The 21491-nt window shown below is 35.8% G+C and overlaps 1 protein-coding gene across 12 annotated transcripts in view; it reads right to left on the bottom strand.

Annotated features, from left to right (window-relative positions):
• Positions 1–904: 904 nt before the first annotated feature.
• The window catches only part of tmod (tropomodulin), a 132994-nt gene continuing 112407 nt past the window's right edge, over positions 905–21491 (bottom strand). For 3 of the 12 annotated variants that reach the window (XR_014440672.1, XR_014440675.1, XR_014440673.1), the window contains exons 10-12: positions 7615–7659; positions 5526–5578; positions 1700–1755 (exon numbers count right to left, since the gene is read on the bottom strand). Coding sequence is in view for 3 of the 12 variants with exons in the window: in XM_083110855.1 (XP_082966981.1) it covers positions 1685–1755 (71 nt within the window). In the remaining 9 variants the exon portion in view is untranslated. Of the gene's footprint in view, positions 1756–5525; positions 5579–7614; positions 7660–21491 lie in introns of those variants that run through there. The other 9 variants (XM_083110852.1, XM_083110854.1, XM_083110855.1 and 6 more) reach the window with 7 other exon arrangements.

Raw genomic sequence — 21491 nt, 5'->3', positions numbered from 1 at the left:
TAGTGCACTAAAAGTACGTACTTGAACACAGAAACAATAAAGACATTTAAAACTTGTTGGCAAACTACACTTCAGTTTAATATATTGACCATTACCAGTTTTTACAATAAAATGTCAGCTATTTTCATGTAGAAATCTACTACAATATGGGAATATGGTGGGTATGGGAATTTACCATTTATTGTTGCTTTTTTAGCATCTGTTGGATAGTTATTGGCAAAAATACATGTGTTATTAAATTGTACTATAATTATGTATTATTTATGAAATAATTTACGATTTTTTTTAAAAAAAGTAATTCTTTGTAATCATTGGTCAATGATCAAGTCAAGTATCACATAAAAATGCACCCTTCTTGAGAGTTTCCCTTCTCGTTATTACCTTTACATGTGAAATAGATATTCCAGTATTAGGTTTAGCAAGATTCTAAGCATGCATTTAGCTGAAAAATATTGACCTTCTTTCAGACATGTACACTAATTGTCCTAATGGTTTGGTCTGTAAAATTTTGGTTCTTGGTATGGAAAAGTCAGGGAATTTCATTTTTACAAAATTGCATACACCCTGTTTGACATTTCACTTATTTTATTTAAGAATCAAATTGTCATGCAAAAATACAGTTGCACACGAGTGAGCACCATGCTCCCTTCTCGATGGCTCGCATTTTGTATTGTGGTATTTTTTAGAAGGGGATACTCGGAAAGGAAGGTAGACGAGAGCTTGGCTCACTTGCTCAAAGCTCGAATTACAAGCGTTTGAAAACTAAAGTGAACACACTCACGAGTAACAGCAGGTTAAGTGTCTGCAATTTGTAAGCTGACAACATAATCAGAATCAAAGAAAATAATTATTCCATTGTTAACAGGGTTTTTTCTTTCTTACAGTACACACAATAGAAAACAGATTTCATTGTTACATTTATTTATTTTTATGATTACCGTAAGACTCATTATGATACATGATATATATATTATATGCATGTGCAATTACTACAGCTTGTGATTACATGACTGCTCTCCATAGAGGCAATTCTATGAACTGACTTATTCTACCGGTCTCCACTAGGACAACTTACAAAGGCATACTTGCACAGTGTAACATTTAATGTAGAATTAATTTTCGCCCCCAACAATATTTACAAATTAGATAACACCATTCCTTTCACACTCTTCAGAATTAACAACAAATACATACAAATTTGTACACAGTACAATGCTGAACATATGATTGCTGATTTTAAAACAATCCAACTAAATTAGCTTTTTTTTTTATTTCCACAATTTATACAGCATAAATATCAAACTTTCTCTAAAATGCATAAAAACAAAGCTCTATTCTAAAGTTTAAAAAAAGAGAGAAAAATGTCTCGCATTGTGTCCTCACTGCAAGGTGTGATCCGTTGGTGGAAACACTTCACCAACAACCAAGCTAAGCTGTTCAGCACGGCTGACACATTCAGAGTACATGAGCACACACGTGCACATCTTCTCATGAGTATCCATAAACGTTTCCACGGAGTGCAATTTCCTTTGGCAGTAATACACGTGCAGCTGCAGTTTACACAATGACAATCTTGCACGGCATGCACGGAGCAGAAAGTTTGACAAAGACAAAGAGAAAGATTTGGGGACATTTAAGACGGGGAGGAACTATCACGCAGTGAATATCCAAACTGGTGCACTTTTCATTTCTTGGTGTTGAGCACCCAACCAACCGTGATATTGCGTGACATCCGGCCCATTCGACGTAAACGATCTGAAAAAACAAAGTGAGCAGTGATACATCTGAACAGATGCATTTCACTACACTTAGAGAAACCCATTGCAAACACAAGAATTACAACAGAGCAATAACTGATGTATGTGACTGCTAGAGCAGAATTAACTTTACACAACACAATAGTACAAAGCAAACATACACTGCACTACTTTCATTCCCAGCAATACAGCAGCTATTATTGTAATGAAAGAGTACGATACCTTAGGTTACAAGGTAATTCCACAACTATACTTAAAAACGATATGCTAAAGAATCTTCAATTCCCCCAGGGTCAGAAAGTTCCTGTTCCTGTCAACTAGGAGTGTGATTATACAGTGGAATGCATAAGTATTACTTCATTGATTTGTTGTTTTAAGTCCACTTTATGCACAGTAAGGCTTAACAGGACTGGACCTACAGTTTAAAGTGGGATCCGAACCTCTTGTGCCTCCACCGGGTATCGAACCCAGGACCCCTTGGTATAAGTATTGCCAAGCAAATTATCCATAACTATGTTTATTCTAGAGAATGATATGGAACCAGAGCTTAGAAAATGCTGACTGGCAACCTCTGCACCACCATACGTAAAAATGCATTCCTTAAAAACATGTAGTAGAATGCAAGAGAAAAAGTAGCGTACATGGACAATGTTCTGCAAAATACTTGTGCATCCCACTGTACCATCTGTGCACAGAACGAAATGATGAATGTGACAAACCTTCACTCCACAAAAGCTGGTGACATGGATCTTTCTGCTAACCACCTTACTGACACACACTCTGATATGGTAGTTTTACTAGTCAATAACTTAGTTTATAAATACAGGGTGTTACGATGGAGTTTATTCAAAGTATGCCAAAAGAGAGTTCATAATCATATGGGGTATGTAAATGTCGAAAAGTTTACAAACTGCAACAGGGCATTACCATGACTATCGCTAAGATGAACCAGGCAAAGTTGTAGCAAGTGTGCAGAAGTAGAATACAGGATGTTATTATGGTGAACATATCAAACATTTGTAAATGTACAGTAAAAAGGAATGAACATTTCTCCCATTACCATTAACTATGTTACTTTTCACTTTCCATTACAATATAGTGGTACGTTAAAATACTGAAGACAATTATGACTCGCCTTGTATAGTGTATGGTACACACAGTTAATTGTTTAATGTGTACTTAGTGTAAATCTTTGCTTCTTTCTAATCTTATTGATGAACAGAATATTGAAAAATATGACGTAGGTATAGGACTGAAGAACTGGTACTATATCAGAGAAAAATAGCATATTCGTAAATCTGTGACATTCCCAACAACTTTACTACAAATTATATTTTGTTGTTCTCATAAATGTAAAAACATTATGAAACCAGAGGGATTAGGTTTGAATCCTGGAAAAAATATGGACAATTTATTACTTGTTGCTCTACTTCAGTTTATTTCATCAATATTGTTCATATCCTAATGGTAGAGAAAGCTATGCCAAAATAATTACACATAGTTCAGACTATTATGAAGGCTTGCATTAACCTGTTTAATGGGCAGGATGTAGACATCTGTCCATGCACAAATAAAGTAATACATACGATACACTATTATATTTGTATCCTCCCCCCCACTAATTTAAATTTTATTGTTTATATAAAGGTTTACTAAGTAAGGTTGTCAATATCCTGAATTCTACAATCTGTTTGTCATGTGAAAGTTTATATTATATAATTTAATGTAAAAGGGGGGGGGGAGGAAGGTATTTTCCCAAAACCTCATTGCCTTCAGTCCTATACCATTATTAACGCAAACTAATGTGACAAATGAAATTATAGGTAAAAAGTATATAATTTACGCTGACTGACTTTTCTAGGATGTACGCTTTCCCTCCCCCATTCAATGACACTCACGGTATTGAATCTCAAATGTTGATTCTTGTACACTGGATACATTAAGAGCATATTTCAGACTTGATAACAAGTGTTGGTTGTAATACGAACCTGGATTCAATTTTGCCGGTAGAAGCCTACAATATGGACTTTTTACAAATGTAGAAAATACGTACAGCTATATCATATTTCTCCTCTTATTTAGAATGTCCTTTGCGTACAACAAAATATCTATATTGCAATCTAATCTTGATTTTAGTATCTCAATCAATGAGTACAATGTTATACTTAGCAATATATCACTGCATATGAATAAAAATGACATCTTGTTTGTTTTTTGGTCTTGTTTTGTATTGTCTTGGGTGAAGCGCTTCTAAATTGCTAATTGATTGATTTGTTTTATTTTACTTCGCGTTTTGTGCCTCTTGGCTAATTTGCGAAGATGGGGATGAGGGATGAAATTGATGAATGGACATTTACAAACAACCAAGCCCGAGCGGGATTAGAGAGACCCCTAGCGTCACAGCGCGATGGGCTAACCACTTGGCCACGGGGTCCGGCTAAATTACTAATTGGGTGGTATATTATTCTATAGTATAATTTAGTAATTTATCTGTTGAAGGAAATAAATAAATAAATAAAAAACAAATTTAGTAAGTTCTATCAGATAAATTAGGTTCTCCCCGGTCTTAAATCCCTTTCAAACATCTATTTCTTAGTTTATATCACAATGGTTGTTTCAAAAACAGGTTGCTAATTTATATTAATAACTAAATGCAGTCAAAAAACACACTAACCTGGCTGGTTTTATAAGCTCTACATGCATATATAACCATGTTTCCATGTTAGTATGTAGCATGCTTCATATACTTACAAAATCAAAAGCATTGCCTTAACAGAATTTCAGCGTGTGAATCCTTTGCTTTCATTTTTATGGCAAGTCTCAAAACATAGCAAAATATACTTTCTTGATCCTGAACAATCAGGGAAATTTGGATTATTCTTCTATTAAAACTGCTAGTTTTCCACAAGTGACTGTTCTCATTCCAGAAATGTGAAAATCGATTCCAGAAATGTGAAAATTGCTTCATGGAGGAACTGTATGCAGAATTTGATATTTTCAATATAGACATTCCTTACAATTTTACTGACGAACTTTTGCAGATGCAAACATCGGGATTTTAAAATTTCCCATTAAGGCCAAAATATTCCAGTACCTTATAACCTTGGTCATAATTAACCAAAAGATTTCTAACAATGGTGAATAGGCAAATAAAAGACATTTGGTATGCTTGTGAATATTCTGTTGGAGTTACCACATTTGCGGCCGTATAAGACACTTTTTTCCATTAAAAATACATCTGAAAAGCTGATAATCACTTTTTGATTACCTCCATTTCTGGAAATGTTCTGTTCTAATAGACAATTTCCTTGTGGTGAAGGAGTTTAAAATGTGTTCTTTCCTAGTTAGGTTAGGTTAAGTTTTTTTTTTAAAGTAGACATACATATTACTTAATATTTCAAATACTATACATTAATTATAATAAGTGATAAAGCTTTTCCCTCAGAAATGTGTCCAAAATATGCTGATGCATCTTATATGCTGGCAAATACGGTATTTGAAATCAAAGTTTCTACAGCTTTTCCCATTCATGAGCAAAATTAATACAGGATTACCAAGAATTTGTAGGTATCTTTGAGGCATATATTCCAAACAATTCATATTCAATAGATAACATAATTTTTGGAGTAAAATATTTTTCTTCATGAGCACGATAGAGAAACACATTACCAGGAAGAGATATACAGTCTTAAGTAACTACTTTCCAAAAGTTTCACAGGCTGATGACTTAAAATCTAGTAAAAGAAAGGGAAGAAATGAAGCTACTACCTACGGAGTCATCACACACTATGAGCTTGATGCCCCAACCCGAGAGAGGCGTACTGCAAAATAAAGAAACATTCAGGTCATTTCACTGCATCATCATCATAACACACACTTTTTCTATAATAATGCAAGACAAAATCTATTCTTTCTTTCTCAAACAACATGCATGTGACTTCATTCTCTTAGATCAGCAAATGCTCAAACTGCTAAATTGTAAAGAAGTCTGTCTCTACTAGAAGGTGGATTCTTATGCACTAAAATCTTGAAAATGTGTATGCACTATAATGAAAATATTAAACTCCAATGTGCAAGAGCCCTGCCAAACAAATTTTCCTTGCATAAGGTTTAGTCACATCTGTATATGTACTATAACCCAGTGGCGTATTCTCTCATGTTAACTGGTATAGCACCAGTAAACCACATTTTTTCATATATATACACAGAAATTGCCAGAAAATTTGACATCTGACTTCTATTTTTGTTTTACTTGCATGCCTGCATTAGTATTTTATTTCTATTATATCTAATTAATATAAAACAAATAAAAATTGTTGCTGTAAACCAGGTCAAATTTTCAGAATACACCACTGCTATAATCCTTGGTCAAAGTGATTCAAATATGCCAAATTTAATTTATATAAATTTAAAGCATGTTTTTTTACAAAGAACAAGCATGCCTTTGTGCAAAAATCCACCCTCTAGTCATTACACTGTTCTGAAACATCATCCATTAAAAATAGAATATGAAAAATTAGTGTCAATGATTTTGAACAGAGCATACACTTCATGTATTTCTATTCATATGTAACTATTATGGCTAGTACATGAAAAATCTCTCCGTGCAAGTAGAACACACACATGTCCTATTATAGACACAAAACACATTTCAGTTAGTAAAATCACTATGCAAATTCAAATCATGCCTAGTTTCAGCATTGGCAGCAAATTGTTAACAGTTCACATACACATACATAAAAGGCATCATTCTATTTGTTCATGTTTAAACATGAAACACACAGAATCACTGTGCACATGTACTACATACCTTCAATATATTGTAAGTAATATATACAAATCCACACACTTTTTAACTTGTTTCTTATATTTGGAAGTTGGGATGTTGCCAAGTTGATTCTACAAATTGCTATCTGGCAAAATATTTTCACAAATTGATCTATTAACGCACAAGATCTTCACTTAATACTACTTTTTGTCATCTCGAAATGCAATCAGAGCTAAGTAGGGGATTGTACAGTCACGGTCACTTTCAGTCGTAACAAATCCATGGTCTTTCAATGCAATTATTACAACGCCGAAGTGTCCGTGACTGTGCCATAGTTCATACTCATTTTAACTATTCATTACAACAATTTTATTTGGGTATTGCAAGTAAACTCATTTGGTAACATTCGACAAGGGAACGATGCTTGACATAAGGTAAAATTACATTTTTTGACCATTTAAAAAACAGTGCAGTGCTTAAAGTCCAAATTCATCATGAGTCAAGTGAAAACTTGTCAAAATTGTGGAGGGAAGAAGGAAGGATGTGTTCCCTTCTAAAAATTAATTATCATACCTAAAAGAAAAAAAAAACTTTTGCGATACTGAAAAATGTAAATTTTTCACCTTAAAAAAAATGTTATTCATTTCTATGAATAAGAAACAATAAAAACACATTTTTCAAGGGGAAATTTAATTTTCGTTCAAGTAACTCTTCATGTGGATTTTCATATGGATTCATTCATATGGATGAATCATTTTAGTCTTTCTCTGCCTTTAACTTAATCCATTGCAACAATTACGTTAGCATGGCAGAACACACCACTCAAGTGTAAATGTCTCCAACACATTACACTCAAATGCAAATATTCACAATGTGCACACACACACATACACACTCATCTCCTCTGCACAAATTCAAATGCAAAATATGCCCATGCAGCAGGGAATTTGCTCACTTAGTCATAATTTGAGCCCAGCCAGGTACACTTTTAAAAAAAATATCGAGGGGGGAGGGGAAGAATGCAAAGTTTTGAGAACACTACTAAAGATTCCAAAAAAGAACAATACAGAAAGAACTACTTTTATTTACGTATATAAGAACTCCTGTAAACTTATAGTACATCAGCGACAGAAGCTAGAGAAGGGGGGAAAAAGCAGAAAAAATTTGCAAAAAAAAATTGCCAAAAAGATCTGATAACTAAAAACTAAATTACTGCCACATTTATGTTAATAAAATTTAAATATTTCTGATTCGCATCTGAGTAAGACACAGTTAATACAACTCAAGTATCCTCCAGTCACACTTGTCCATTCACATTATCATGTGTGCCTTGTTAGCCAGTACGAGGACACTTGCGTATCGTAGTATGAGCCTATAACTATTAGAATATTTGTGATTCAGTTCCCTCCTACACTATTCAAATTCTAAGGGTGGACAAGAATGTTATAACTGATGTTTCGCAACATTCATGATATATTTCAACTCCTGGAAGAAAGCTAAGTAGCATAAGATTGCAACACCGGTGCTACATTTTCTGCAAGGGAGACAAACCCCACGCAAGTGCAACTCCCTTCTTATGGGATACAAAGCTGTTTGGATAGCTATGACTATCGTCCATTGTTCATGAAGAAATCAGTGGTGGCAACCCTGAAATTACCCTGGGACTAGTATAATTCGACTGACTCCTGGGCAACGAAAATATATCCCAATTCTTAAGCTTCCTATTTTCCCGTTAAGAGAGAGGGACTCAAAGTGGATATAGGCCTCCTTAAAATTTGGTATGCACCTCCATCGTCCATGAAAATAGAAACATTAAGAAAAAAACTCATCATGGTGTGCGATCAAAAAATATGTATAAGGAAAAAATTCCCAATTCATATAAAAGTAGAACACAATTTATTGACTCCATTTTTGAGTATGTAAGGAAAAAATTCCCAATTCTTATAAAAGTTGATGCAACATATTCAATTACAAATCAGTAGAACACAATTTATTGACTCCATTTTTGAGAACTGTATCAAATAATATGGCTAAATAAAAATAAGCAACATGTAAATGTTCAAAGTAATTTTTCACTATGAAGTGTCAATTATGAGAAATTTAGTGTTGGGTATTTTAAAGATGGGAACGAATTAAGATTGGTCAAGTATGGAAGGGATGGAGACAATTTTTATATACAGTTACAAATACTGGCACATAAAAAATTGTTGCATCCTTAGGATTAATGAAATGTCTCCAGGAAAGAAAAACACTAACCAATTAATATAATGAAATAACGTACTTACGTATCCACAAAATAAATTAATGAAGGTTCTATTGATTTTTGGGGTCACTGCCAGCATCTTGTAAAGTGGTAAAGTAATGCATAAAAAAAAATATTTATTGATATAACAAAGATATAGTCATTTAAGACCACCTTCTGCCAACCTTTAGGCAATATTGATGGGCATCTTGAAATTGAAATTAAAAGCCTCAAATGGCAACATGTTCATCAATAAGTTGTATTCAGATATTGGAAATTTTAAAAGTCATCTTTTCTTCAGGACCTTGAAGATGGTGCTCAACAAAATTGAATTCAATTTACTTTCAGTTAGAGCCAGAAAATGGTTTTATTTTGCATTTTGGCTTATTGGTAATTTATCCTATTATTTGTCACTTATTTATTGCTTTGCCATCAATTTCTTTCAATGAATTTGGCTTTTATATGGTAATTTCATCATTTCAGTCGTATTTGCTTCTACCAAAATTCTACAATGGAAATTAGTTTTATCTTTTTGGTATTACATCACTTCTCTGCCTCTTCAGGCTAATCATGATGATGATGAATGATGATTAGAGGGTTTACATTATACTTGCAAAGGAACACGCAATCCCACACCAGGATTGAAGTCTGGAACCTTTGGTGGCATCAAGAGTCGAGCCAAAGTACCCAGGCTATTTGTATTTGATTCTAACGCTAAACATCATATTCCAGAAAGAAGCTAAATGGTTGTTAGTGTTTAGATCACTAGAAACCTAATCACGAAACATCATGCAGAAGACGAAACAGTCCTTAAAATGAGGTCCATACATCACTTGCCACACACCTTAAGTCACCAGTTTTAGAATCCAATGTGAGTTCACTGAGTTCCTTGAGATTTATGAACTGCAAATTAATAAATGTAGAATATTAAGCAATGGCTTAATACTTTCAAAAATGCCTAAGCTGACAGCAGCTGTGAATTATAATTACTGCGAAAGAAAAAGCTCTCACTATCTGTTATATTTACAGTGGAACTCATTTCTGAAGCTATGAATATTTATGTTGCAGTGAGCATGAGAAGTGAAAGATACTAAACATTCTCCAATATTTACTTACAGAAACTGTGAAAGAATAATAATGTTAAATTTAATATTTTATAGCAATTTTTAAATACCATGAAATCTTAATTATTAACTACTGCATTAAGTATTTTACTAATAACTATTAACTAATTCAAATAAGTTAAAGAGGTGTCACACCTTGCTTTTCAATTTATATATAAATCTTAATAATACAGGGGCTGTTCAGCGTATATTTGACCAAACACGATTCCTCCCCCCTGCACTCAGAATGAACTCACCCAACCTTGGTCGGGCATGTTTGTCAGTGTAGTGTGAGCTGTAAAAAAAGTGGTTGTGTTTTCTCACTGGGCCAAAAATCCTGCCCAAACTAAGCCGCTTTTGGGAGGAGTGTGTTGCATAACTTTCCAAGTGTTTGCGTTTTCTCGCTTGGCCGAAAATGCTGCCAAAACAGTCACTTTTGGGAAGGTTATGTTGTAGCCCTTTATGACGCAAAGTTCAGTGTGTCAATGATCAGGAAGTAGTGTAAGAGCAAGAATTGTGACATTAGTTTGACTTTATTCAAGAATGTGATCGGCAAATATAAGGATTGCATGGCCCCAGCGTTCGGTTCTCCAACAAAGGGGACGAGAACACAGCCGTGCACACAAGCCACCACCAGTATGCAGGTGCAAGGTGCGGTTAACAGTTTCCAAAAACATACTTAGATAATTTTCCATCTGTCTTTGGGTCGGTGGATTCTCTTGCATGGCCATTCTGCGAAGTTTCGCCAGCATACTGGTGGTGGCTTGTGTGCACGGCCGTGTTCTCGTCCCCTTTATGGACAACCGAACGCTGGGGCCATGCAATCCTTATATTTGCCGATCACATTCTTGAATAAAGTCAAACTAATGTCACAATTCTTGCTCTTACACTACTTCCTGATCATTGACACACTGAACTTTGTGTCATAAAGGGCTACAACATAACCTTCCCAAAAGTGACTGTTTTGGCAGCATTTTCGGCCAAGCGAGAAAAAACAACCACTCTTTTACAGCTCACACACTACACTGACAAACATGCCCGACCAAGGTTGGGAGAATTCATTCTGAGCGCAGGGGGAAGGAATCGTGTTTGGTCAAATATACGCTGAACAGCCTCTGTATAAGCTAAACATATTTATGGGTCATTCATTCCATGTCAGATCGACCAGAGCCTCCAGGTCATGGTTCTTTGATTTGGATGAAATTTCTCACGAAGGTTCAATCATGTCTGGGAGGCTTGTATTAGGTTCCTCCGAGAAATAGTTCTAGAGTTATAGCCTGTGGAAGAAGGTGGAGCGCAACAGAAAATGTGACCCAAATTTGGGAAATGAGTCTCAAGAGCGAACTTCATGACTCAATAACTTTGGAACTATTGATCACAGCCTAGTGATATTTACACACCAAACAAATTGATGTATTGCATCAAAATAACCTCAGCCTGTTTACGTTAGCAAATAAAATACCCCAAAATATGCCTTAAAAAACCTTATGCGTCAAAAAATGCATATCTTGTGTGCCTGCTGTTGCAACTGTAAACCAACCAGGAAGGTGGCATTAATTTTTCTAGTAACCCTGATGTGAGCTCAGTATGCACACATTATGTCGTCTCCATATATATCATCCAATCCATATTATATGTGGTTGAATATGCAAGAAATTGAAAAATCACTGGAAAATGGTTGATTTTGGAAATGGTGTAGCACAAAAGGGACAAGAGATATCCAAGCCAAGTTGCATACACTACATAACTAGACTTTCCTCTAATGTGTGTCAAAATTTCAACTTGTTATTGCAAGGCACTAGTGCACAATAAAGGTAGACCCTTAAACGCCCAGCACATTTTCAGTGGGAAGTTTAAAATTGCACAAGGATTTAAATGAAGATTTATATCTCCGTAACTATGAATGCTGGAGTTACATATTATGGCTTGCTTCTTTCAGTACAGTCTCAGCTACACACCTTTTGTTGAAATAATCCAATTTTTTCATTACAAAATTTCAATTTCGTCGGTCCCCCACATAGGCAACGCCAGGACGTGAGGGTTCAAAACAGTTCCTGCGTATTGCCTGATATGTATTTCATTCTCGTAGCAAAAATTGTGCACTTACTGATAATACTTTCATAGAAAAATGTTTTCTAATATAAAAACCGTGCTTTTTAACGGGAAATTTAAAATTCCAAAAATTGTTATCTCGGAAACTATGAATCGTAAAGTTAAAACTTATACCTCATTTTCTTCTGTACACACTAGACAATATGCCCATGGTCAAATAAACTTAATTTTAATTTATCAAGTAGAAGAAGATGAAAATTTAGTAAAACTATTTTTTCATGAAATTTAAATTTCATCAGGCCCCCACGTAGGCAATGCCAGAACGTGATGGTTTAAAATGGAACCTGCATATTTGCTGGATGTGTGTTTCATTCTCGTGGCAAGAATTGCGGACTTGCTTCTGATACTTTCGGAGAAAAATATAATTTATAATGAAAAAACAGAAATTTCTTTTTCGGGGGAAGTTGCACCCACTACCCCACCCCCCTAAAAATATTCAGAATCATATTGAACTTTACTAAATACTAATAGGATGCTTAAGGCTTTTTGTGTAGCACTCAAGACATGTACCTCTTAACATTGCCTGAGTCGCAGTATGCTCCAAAATTCGAAAAAAAACAAATGTGATGTATAGAGCCCGGAAGTTCAGGCATTTATTTTCGTTAAAATAGGCAGGCAAAAAGGCATTTATAATGTGGTAAATAGGCACTAAAAATGAAAAAAAAAGGCAAAATAAACCGAAAAAAAGGGCACATTTAGAAGTCGCTTACTTTTATCTATAATTTCTGGCAAAATGTTAAAATCTAAATTGGGAAGAGCATTTCAATTTTCTCCGTCTTGATTGCACATAACTACAAGGTGCTTTTTAAGTTCTAAACATTCATTGATAGTTGTCTGTCAGAGAGAATGTTTTTCATAATAGAAAATGATCTTTCTACTTCGACAGAAGTTATTGGAGCATATACATATAACAAGCTAATGTAACTGGACTCATTTTGGTAACAGCATTTTCACCTTTTAGAATATCACAAATTGTTTTCAATTGTTTCAAGTCCTCATTTGCACTCACTACCCGTTAGCACTTTTCCGCAACAGCTCACCCCTTTTCTCCTGGCACTTCCATCATCTGCTGCATAGATTCCTCGAAGATTTTCATGGATGCTATAATTGTAATTGTCTCTGGCAATGCACCATAATGTGCAAAAGTAAACTTGAATAGCACAGGAGTTTTTTCACTTCACGAATTGAAGCTGCTTCATTTTCTGGAAGAGCATCGATCACCTCACTGATTTTTTCAAGGTTGTTAGCATAATAAAGGGTGATCCATAAAGAACGCCGAATTTGAAAAGGACGCCATATTTTTTTTGTTTGGTTGGCAGCATTGTTGGTGCGATTGTTGTTATCAGTTATCATTGAGGTTGTGTGTTGAGAAGCGTTTCAGTTGTTCTACTGTTTGCGTGTGTTGCTAACGCCATGGAAAGGTATAGTAACGAACAGCGAGTTTTGATTGTCAAAACGCACTACAAGAATGGTGAAAGTTTCGCGGTGACTGTTCGGATACTCCGTACGATACTTGGTCATCTTCATGCACCGAACGAATCAACTGTTCGTAGGTTGATCAAGAAATTTGAAGAAACTGGATCAACACAAGGCATCAAGCCCTCGAATTCGCCGGAGTGAAGCAAACGTTGCTGTTGTGCGTGATTCTGTTGCTGTGAGTCCTGCAAAATCGTATCGCTGTCGTGCTCAAGAACTGCATATGGCGCCAACAACAATGCAAAGAATCTTGACGAAAGATCTGCACTTGCACGCGTACAAAGTGCAGTTAACGCAGGAACTGAAACCAGCGGATCATGGAAAACGACGGCAATTTGTTGACTGGATCCTTGAAAGGGAACGAGAGAAGGAGGGTTTCGCAAAGTGCATCATTTTCAGCGATGAAGCTCATTTTCATTTAAACGGGTTCGTAAACAAGCAGAATTGCCGAATATGGGGATCTAAGAACCCAAGAGAGATTCAGGAAAAGGAAATGCATCCTCAGAGAGTTTCGGTTTGGTGTGGGATTTGGAGTGGGGGGTTTGGTCGGTCCTTACTTTTTTGAAGACGAAGAAGGAAATGCTCTGACAGTGAATGGAATTCGTTACCGTGCAATGCTAACTGATTTTCTTTGGCCTTGTTTGGATCAAATGAACATCGAAAATGTATGGTTCCAACAAGACGGCGCAACTTGCCACACTTCAGAAAAAACAATCAATCTGCTGCGTGAGAAGTTCCCGGACAGAATAATCTTGTTGCGAGGAGACCAAACCTTCCCACCTCGATCTTGTGACTTGACACCATGTGACTTTTTTCTTCTGGGGGTACACCAAGTCACAAGTTCACCAGAACAAACCCCGAAATTTGTTGGAACTTCAGCAAGAAATTCGACGTGTTTCAACACACTTGATGGGGAAATGTGTGATCGGCTCATGGTGAATTTCATGTACCGAGTGATTGCGTGTAGGGCTAGTAGGGGGGTCATATGCCTGATATTGTTTTCCATGTTTAAACCTTAATATCTCCTGAAGAGAATGGTATGTGTTTTGTGCTTCTTTTCCAAAAATAAATTTCATTTATAGCAACTTCAAATCCGGCGTTCTTTATGGATCACCCTTTATATAGCTGCTGATATCCAGGTTCCCTATCTCGTCAAGACTGGTTGCTGAGGTAAACTAAGCTCAATCGCAACTTCTGGAAATTTTCGGGTTCGAGAGGGAGATTTCAGAAATATTTTCTTTGTGTTCGAAATCAACCTGTCCACTTCAGCAGTCAATCATGCACAAGAAATGTTAACCGAAAGGCAATATCCTGACTCAGCATGAAATACTTTTTTCTCACACTTTTCTCCTTCAGCAATGTTGAAACATGCGTGAGTTCAATATTACTTAAATAAGGCGAAAATTATTCACATAATAAACGGAAGAAAAATAAATGCCAACAACGTTTTTTGGGAGAAAAATAATTTATACACACATTTTTTTTATTAAAAAAATGTCAAATTTCATTGAAAAAGGCAAAAAAAAAAGGCATTATAATTAAAAATAGGCAGTAGGGTGCCAAATAGGCAAAATAGGCAAAATGAAAAGGCTTCCAAAACATTCGAAACAACATAAGAAACGTATATGCGGAAAAATTTTATCAATATATGCAGTAGATAAAAATAGGCATTTTGCCAAACTTCCGGGCTCTAGTGATGTATTTCACGTCTCTGCGTTTATGGTTTAAAAACATGTATTGGAACAGATGACCATTTTTTTGTAACAACCCCAAAATTGGGATTTAACCTCGCAAAAAATCACTAGAAAGGAAGTAGACGATTACTTGCAGTTCTTTAGACATACATTAACAGGGTGAATTGAAAATCATAGGACACCCTTTCATTTCAGAAAAAGAATGTATAATTAAATATCCGACTACCACACATAAAAAGGTGTGACCTGTATTATAGCCACCATATTAGTTATTTTCAAAAGGGAAGGTTGTCATTATGATGTACAAATCAGGCAAGTTTTTCTCACTCACAAATTCATTTCTGCATCCACTAAACGTTATTATTTTGTTTCATCCCGCTAGGAGCATTCGGTGTCTAGTGCCATGATAATATCCGATGTCATTCGAATAGGATTCAACTGATCGCTAATTCCTTCCGTTTCCCAGCCGCCAGATGAAAATGTGAGCAGTATTACTCCAAGGACAACATGTTATGCATCTATGTTATGTGTTCAGTACGCTACTCTTTGCGTGGCTGAGGACAGAGCATAATGCACTCGTTATGCACTCCCACAAGAATTTCTGGAAATATTATTTTACAGGTCTCCAGGGTGCGTTCCTGCAAGTGATCTTTGTCGCGGATTTTCAGATTTCAGATGTTCTACGGTTAGAAACCAGGGGGTTAGGTCGGGTGATCTGGATGTCCATTCCTCTGGACAATTCCAACCAATCCAATGACCAGGTAATTCATTGATTGATTGATTGATTTAGTTTATTTTACTTCGCGTTTTGTGCCTCTTGGCTAATTTGCGAAGATGGGGATGAGTGATGAAATTGATGAATGGACATTCACAAACAACCAAGCCCGACCAGGATTCGAACCCGGGACCCTTGGCGTCGCAGCGCGATGTGCTAACCACTCGGCCACAGGGTCGGGCGCCAGGTAATTCATATCGACACATTGACGAACATTTGCTCCATACTATGATGGAACTTCATTATGTTGGAAATAACAGGGGAAACTGCCATCTTCAGTAAGAATTGAAGAGAAGACTGTCTCCTGCAGCATTTCCAGCTAGCGCTGTGCATTTAGGGTGAATATGGGTACCGCGAGGACCAACTGCAGCAAGGAGTCCTGGAGGCCTACAACATAATTAATTTTTCCAGATGTTTTGGTGCATAACGACTAAGCAAAGTGCCTTCAACGAGCATAATTGGTAACATCATGTGGCCACTTGGATGTAGTTGTTTCAAATTTTTAAGCTAATAACTTTTGTACCACACAACATATTGCAAAATAAATGTAATTGCAGAAATAAAATTCTGTGGTGAAAAAAAATGGCCCGATTTGATACATCATATGTGAGTCTCACATGATATGTAACCCAAAGCCAAGATACACAAGATAGCAGATTTCAATATAGCGGCTATGTTGTAGTTCTATCTTGGAATGTACAGGGTGGGCGAAAAGCCCCTTTACATGTTAATAGCATAGTACAGTTAGACATGTAGATAAACATTGATATGAATACAAAAACTATATTTTTTACTATTGTTGAGCAGATTGACTCTTTATTATTATTTATTATTAACATTATTGTTGTTCTGTTACAGATTGTAGAGATAAGAATTTCCCGCCATAAGCTGAGTCCTGCGCATGTCACGTTCACTTCGGTTAGTGTGGGAAGGACGTGGTAGAAGAACGTGGTCCACTGCATTCAGTTGAGAGAGTGAATCCATGGCAGATACAAGTGCTTTCACTGTTGAGGAGCGTTTGGTGGCTTCTGTGTGGGTTCACGAACGTCAGAACACAAAGAAGACAATGACAGACATTTTGAGGGACTTCGCTGTGCGGTTTGGAAAACCGCCGCCATCACGACCAACGTTATTCGAATGGGAGAAGAAAACCTTTGTGACGAGAAGTGCTCTCTATGCACCACGTAGAGGTACCTAGAAGGCCTACGACTCGCACTGAAACGTGTGCTGCTGTGGAGGAATCAATTGAACGATCGCCGTTTAAGTCAACCCATAAGCGGTCTGCAGAATTAGGCATCCCGCGATCGACCACATGCGGAAAGACTTGAACATTTCATGTTTTATGCCATCCTTAGTGAATGAGTTGAGTGATCGTGACTTGGAGCAATGTGTGCATGCATGCAAAATACTCCACCATATTTTGTGGATTGGACGTGGATCATGAGACCTTCCAGCACCGTTGCCATGGCCTCCACAAAGCCCAGACCTCACCACACCGGACAATGCACTATGGGGCATATTAAAAGACGACGCAAACGACGATACGTGAACGACGATCAACTGAAAGACTGAGTTCACATGGCATTTGAAAGGATCACCCGTGATATGCTGCAGCGGATGCACACAAGAACATGGCGACGCATCAACCTTTGCATCGAACATGGAGGAGTGCACACTGACGTTGTTGATCAATGAACCTTGAACCTTTGTAACAATGTTAATATGTTATTCACAATAAATGTTAACGTTAACCAGACATTGTTTATTCAAAAGAAATGTTGAAATTTAAAAAAAAAATACTGTTTTGTATTCATAACAATGTTTATCTACATGTCTAACTGTACTATGCTATTAACATGTAAAGGGACTTTTCACCCAACCTGTAGGTCCAGTTTTTATCTGTGGTACTCGAACATTTAATTTTATCCATTCCTTTTCTGAAATGCAAAGGTGTCCTACGATTTTCAATTCACCTGTTAATGTATGTCTAAAGAACTGTAAATAATAGTCTACTTCCTTTCTAATGATTTCTTGCGAGGTTAAAGCCCAATTTTTGGGTTGTTACAAAAAAAAGTGGTCATCTGTTCCAATACATGTTTTTAAACCATAAACGCCAAGACGTGAAATATGTCACATTTGGTTTTTTCGACTTTTGGAGCATACTGCGACTCAGGCAATGTTAAGAGCTACATGTCTTGGCTACACAATGAGCCTTAAGCAACCTATTAGTATTTAGTAAAGTTCAATATGATTCTTAATATATTTAGGGGGGATAGTGGGTGCAACTTCCCCAAAAACAATTTGCTGCTTTTTCATTAAAAAATTATATTTTTTCTCCGAAAGTATCAGAAGCAAGTCCGCAATTCTTGCCACGAGAATGAAACACATATCCGGCAAATATGCAGGTTCCATATTAAACCATCACGTTCCGGCGTTGAATACGTGGGGGCCTGATGAAATTTAAATTTCGTGGAAAAATTGTTTTATTTAACTTTCATCTTCTTCTTCTACTTCATAAATTAAAATTAAGTTTATTCGGCCATGGGCGTATTGTCTAGTGTGTACGGAAGAAAACTAGGTATAAGTTTTAACTCTACGATTCATAGTTTCCGAGATAACAATTTTTGGAATTTTGAATTTCCTGTTAAAAAGCACGGTTTTTATATTAGAAAACATTTTTCTACGAAAGTATCATCAGTAAGTGCACAATTCTTGCTACGAGAATGAAATACATTTCAGGCAATACGCAGGAAGTTTTGAACCGTCACGTCCTGGCGTTGCCTACGTGGGGGCCTGACGAAATTGACATTTTGTAATGAAAAAATAAGATTATTAACTTTTGTCTTCTTCTTCTTCTATTTGGTTAGTGCAAATTGAATTATTTCAACAATAGGCATGTAGCTCAGACTGTACTGAAAGAAACAAGCTATAATTTGTAACTCCAGCATTCGTAGTTACGGAGATATAAATCTTCATTTAAATCCTTGTGCAATTTTAAACTTCCCACTGAAAATGTGCTGGGCATTTAAGGGTCTACCTTTACTGTGCACTAGTGCCTTGCAATAACAAGTTGAAATTTTGACACACATTAGAGGAAAGTCTAGTTATGTAGTGTATACAACTTGGCTTGGATATCTTTTGTCCCTTTTGTGCTACACCATTTCCAAAATCCACCATGTTCCAGTGATTTTTCAATTTCTTGCATATTCAACCACATATAATATGGATTGGATGATATATATAGAGATGACATAATGTGTGCATACTGAGCTCACATCAGGGTTACTAGAAAAATAAATGCCACCTTCCTGGTTGGATTACAGTTGCAAGAGCAGGCACACAAAATATGCATTTTTTGACGTGTAAGGACTTTTAAGGCATATTTTGGGGTATTTTATTTGCTAACGTAAACAGGCTGAGGATATTTTGATGCAATACACGTATTCCTTGGTGAGAGGTTTGTTTGGTGTGTAAATATCACTAGGCTGTGATCAATAGTTCCAAAGTTATTGAGTCATGAAGTTAGCTGAGACTTATTTCCCAGATTTGGGTCACATTTTCTGTTGCACACCACCTTCTTCCACAGGCTATAAATCTAGAACTATTTCTCGGAGGAAACCTAATATTTAGAATACAAGCCTTCCAGACATGATTGAACTTTCATGCCAAATTTCATCCAAATCAAAGAACCATGACCTGGAAACTTTTCTGAAATTGGTCGATTCAGAACTATAAAGAAATCGGTATAATGTTACAAAGCATCTGTAACACATTTTAAAACAATTTTTTAATTCTCAAAAGGAAGACAAAAAAGTTCCTGGAGACAGTTGAACCCTACAAAAAAAAAGGATTATATATATCATCAGCAAATTGTTTATGAAATATAGGACCATGTAAAATATAGTTAATACCTTCCATCAAAAAAAAGAAGAGAAAACTTCATTTTAAAAAAAAATTCGAAACTTGTGTGTTTCCCCAATATAATTATTATAATGAAACACTAAATACAGTTGATCAATGACCTCTACTCAATGATTACTATTTTAGCTGTTACTACTCTCTGAAAATTTATTGGCCACTTTAGACATTGTCTCTGGGTGTGTTCACTAAGTTTTTTGAACATTAAGTGTGAGAGATTATCATTTTAGGCACTTTTCCCTCCATTTATGTGTGAAAATGTACTTTGACATCTTAGGGGTAACTGATGATTGTCCCCTCCCCCCCTGGTTAATCCACCAAGGATATAATTTACAAAGTTCCACTTAGACTTTTGATATCTTTTACACACCATTTCACAGATATCCAACAGTCAAATCATAACGTAATCATCTGAAAACTGTTAGTGTTGAAATATTGTATAAACAGAAATATGAGTGTGAAATCTAAATGAAACCTTGCATTATATATAAATTTATTATTTCATGCTAAAAATTATATTTTCAATATGTAATGTAAATTGTAACAGGGATTTAAGCATTATGACTGCATGTGCTTTGATTTGTACAAACATATCAATTTTATATTTCAAATGAATAAACATTTTCATCATGAACGTACACAGAAAGTATAAAATTGCTTAAAACTGGAAATGAAGATTCTTATGGTATGTGCCCTGATCACAAACACACGAAGAAGCTTCAGTGCAAATTTTAACAAATTTTAAACTTTACTATGTTCAAATTACACACAGTCTCAGGGAATTATTGCACATTAAAAAAAAATCTAGGAAAAAATAGGGTCATCACTAATTAAAAACTTCAGGTACAAAAAAACATGGTAACTGACGCTAACCAACTTTGTCTGGAAATATGGAAACTTGAAATAACCATAATACATACAACCAACACTTCGGTGCTTACACTTGATTTCATGTAAAAGAGGAGCCACAGAAAGTGAGCTCCATCAAAAATACTGCTTTCTTAACTCACTCACTTTCTCTCTCTCACACACACACACAAACAATGACTCCCAAAAGATACAACATACGTTACAGCATTTTAGCAGCTTTAGCTATATACTTCTTATGTGTTATCTACCTACTAGCAGACGTTTACATTTAATGGACGCTTTTACCTTGAAACACACATACACTCTACACGAACTACATACCACTCAATTAGGAAGAGTTAAGGATCATCTACAACAAATATAAAACTATGAGAAAAATCAGTGGAGCAATTTGACATATCATCTTGCTATTTTTTTTTTTTTCACGCAATGTTATTGTTACAGCTTGCTGCAAATGTAATAGTTGGCCATCTCTCCATGTTCTTTTGATTTATGTTATGTAATGCATGGTTTGAGATTTAAAAGAAAACCACCTAAAACCAGGACAATGTTTGATCTATAATCTCTCAAATTACAGGTCATAAACAGATAATTAAAAACAGCCTCCTATTGCATTTACTGCTGACTGTACATCCTAAATTCAAAAGGCTTTACTTAAGACTTCTGATACATCCACTCACAACATTTCTCATAGTTTCATGTGATAATAATAATGAATTACATGTCTCGTGGCATTTGTCATTATCTTCTTTCTCCTGATAAAAAATAAAACAATA

This window comes from Lepisma saccharinum, chromosome 24, assembly GCF_977018435.1.
Source record: "Lepisma saccharinum chromosome 24, izLepSacc3.1, whole genome shotgun sequence".
Lineage (NCBI taxonomy): Eukaryota > Metazoa > Arthropoda > Insecta > Zygentoma > Lepismatidae > Lepisma > Lepisma saccharinum.
This window is presented reverse-complemented; position numbering and strand designations above follow the sequence as displayed.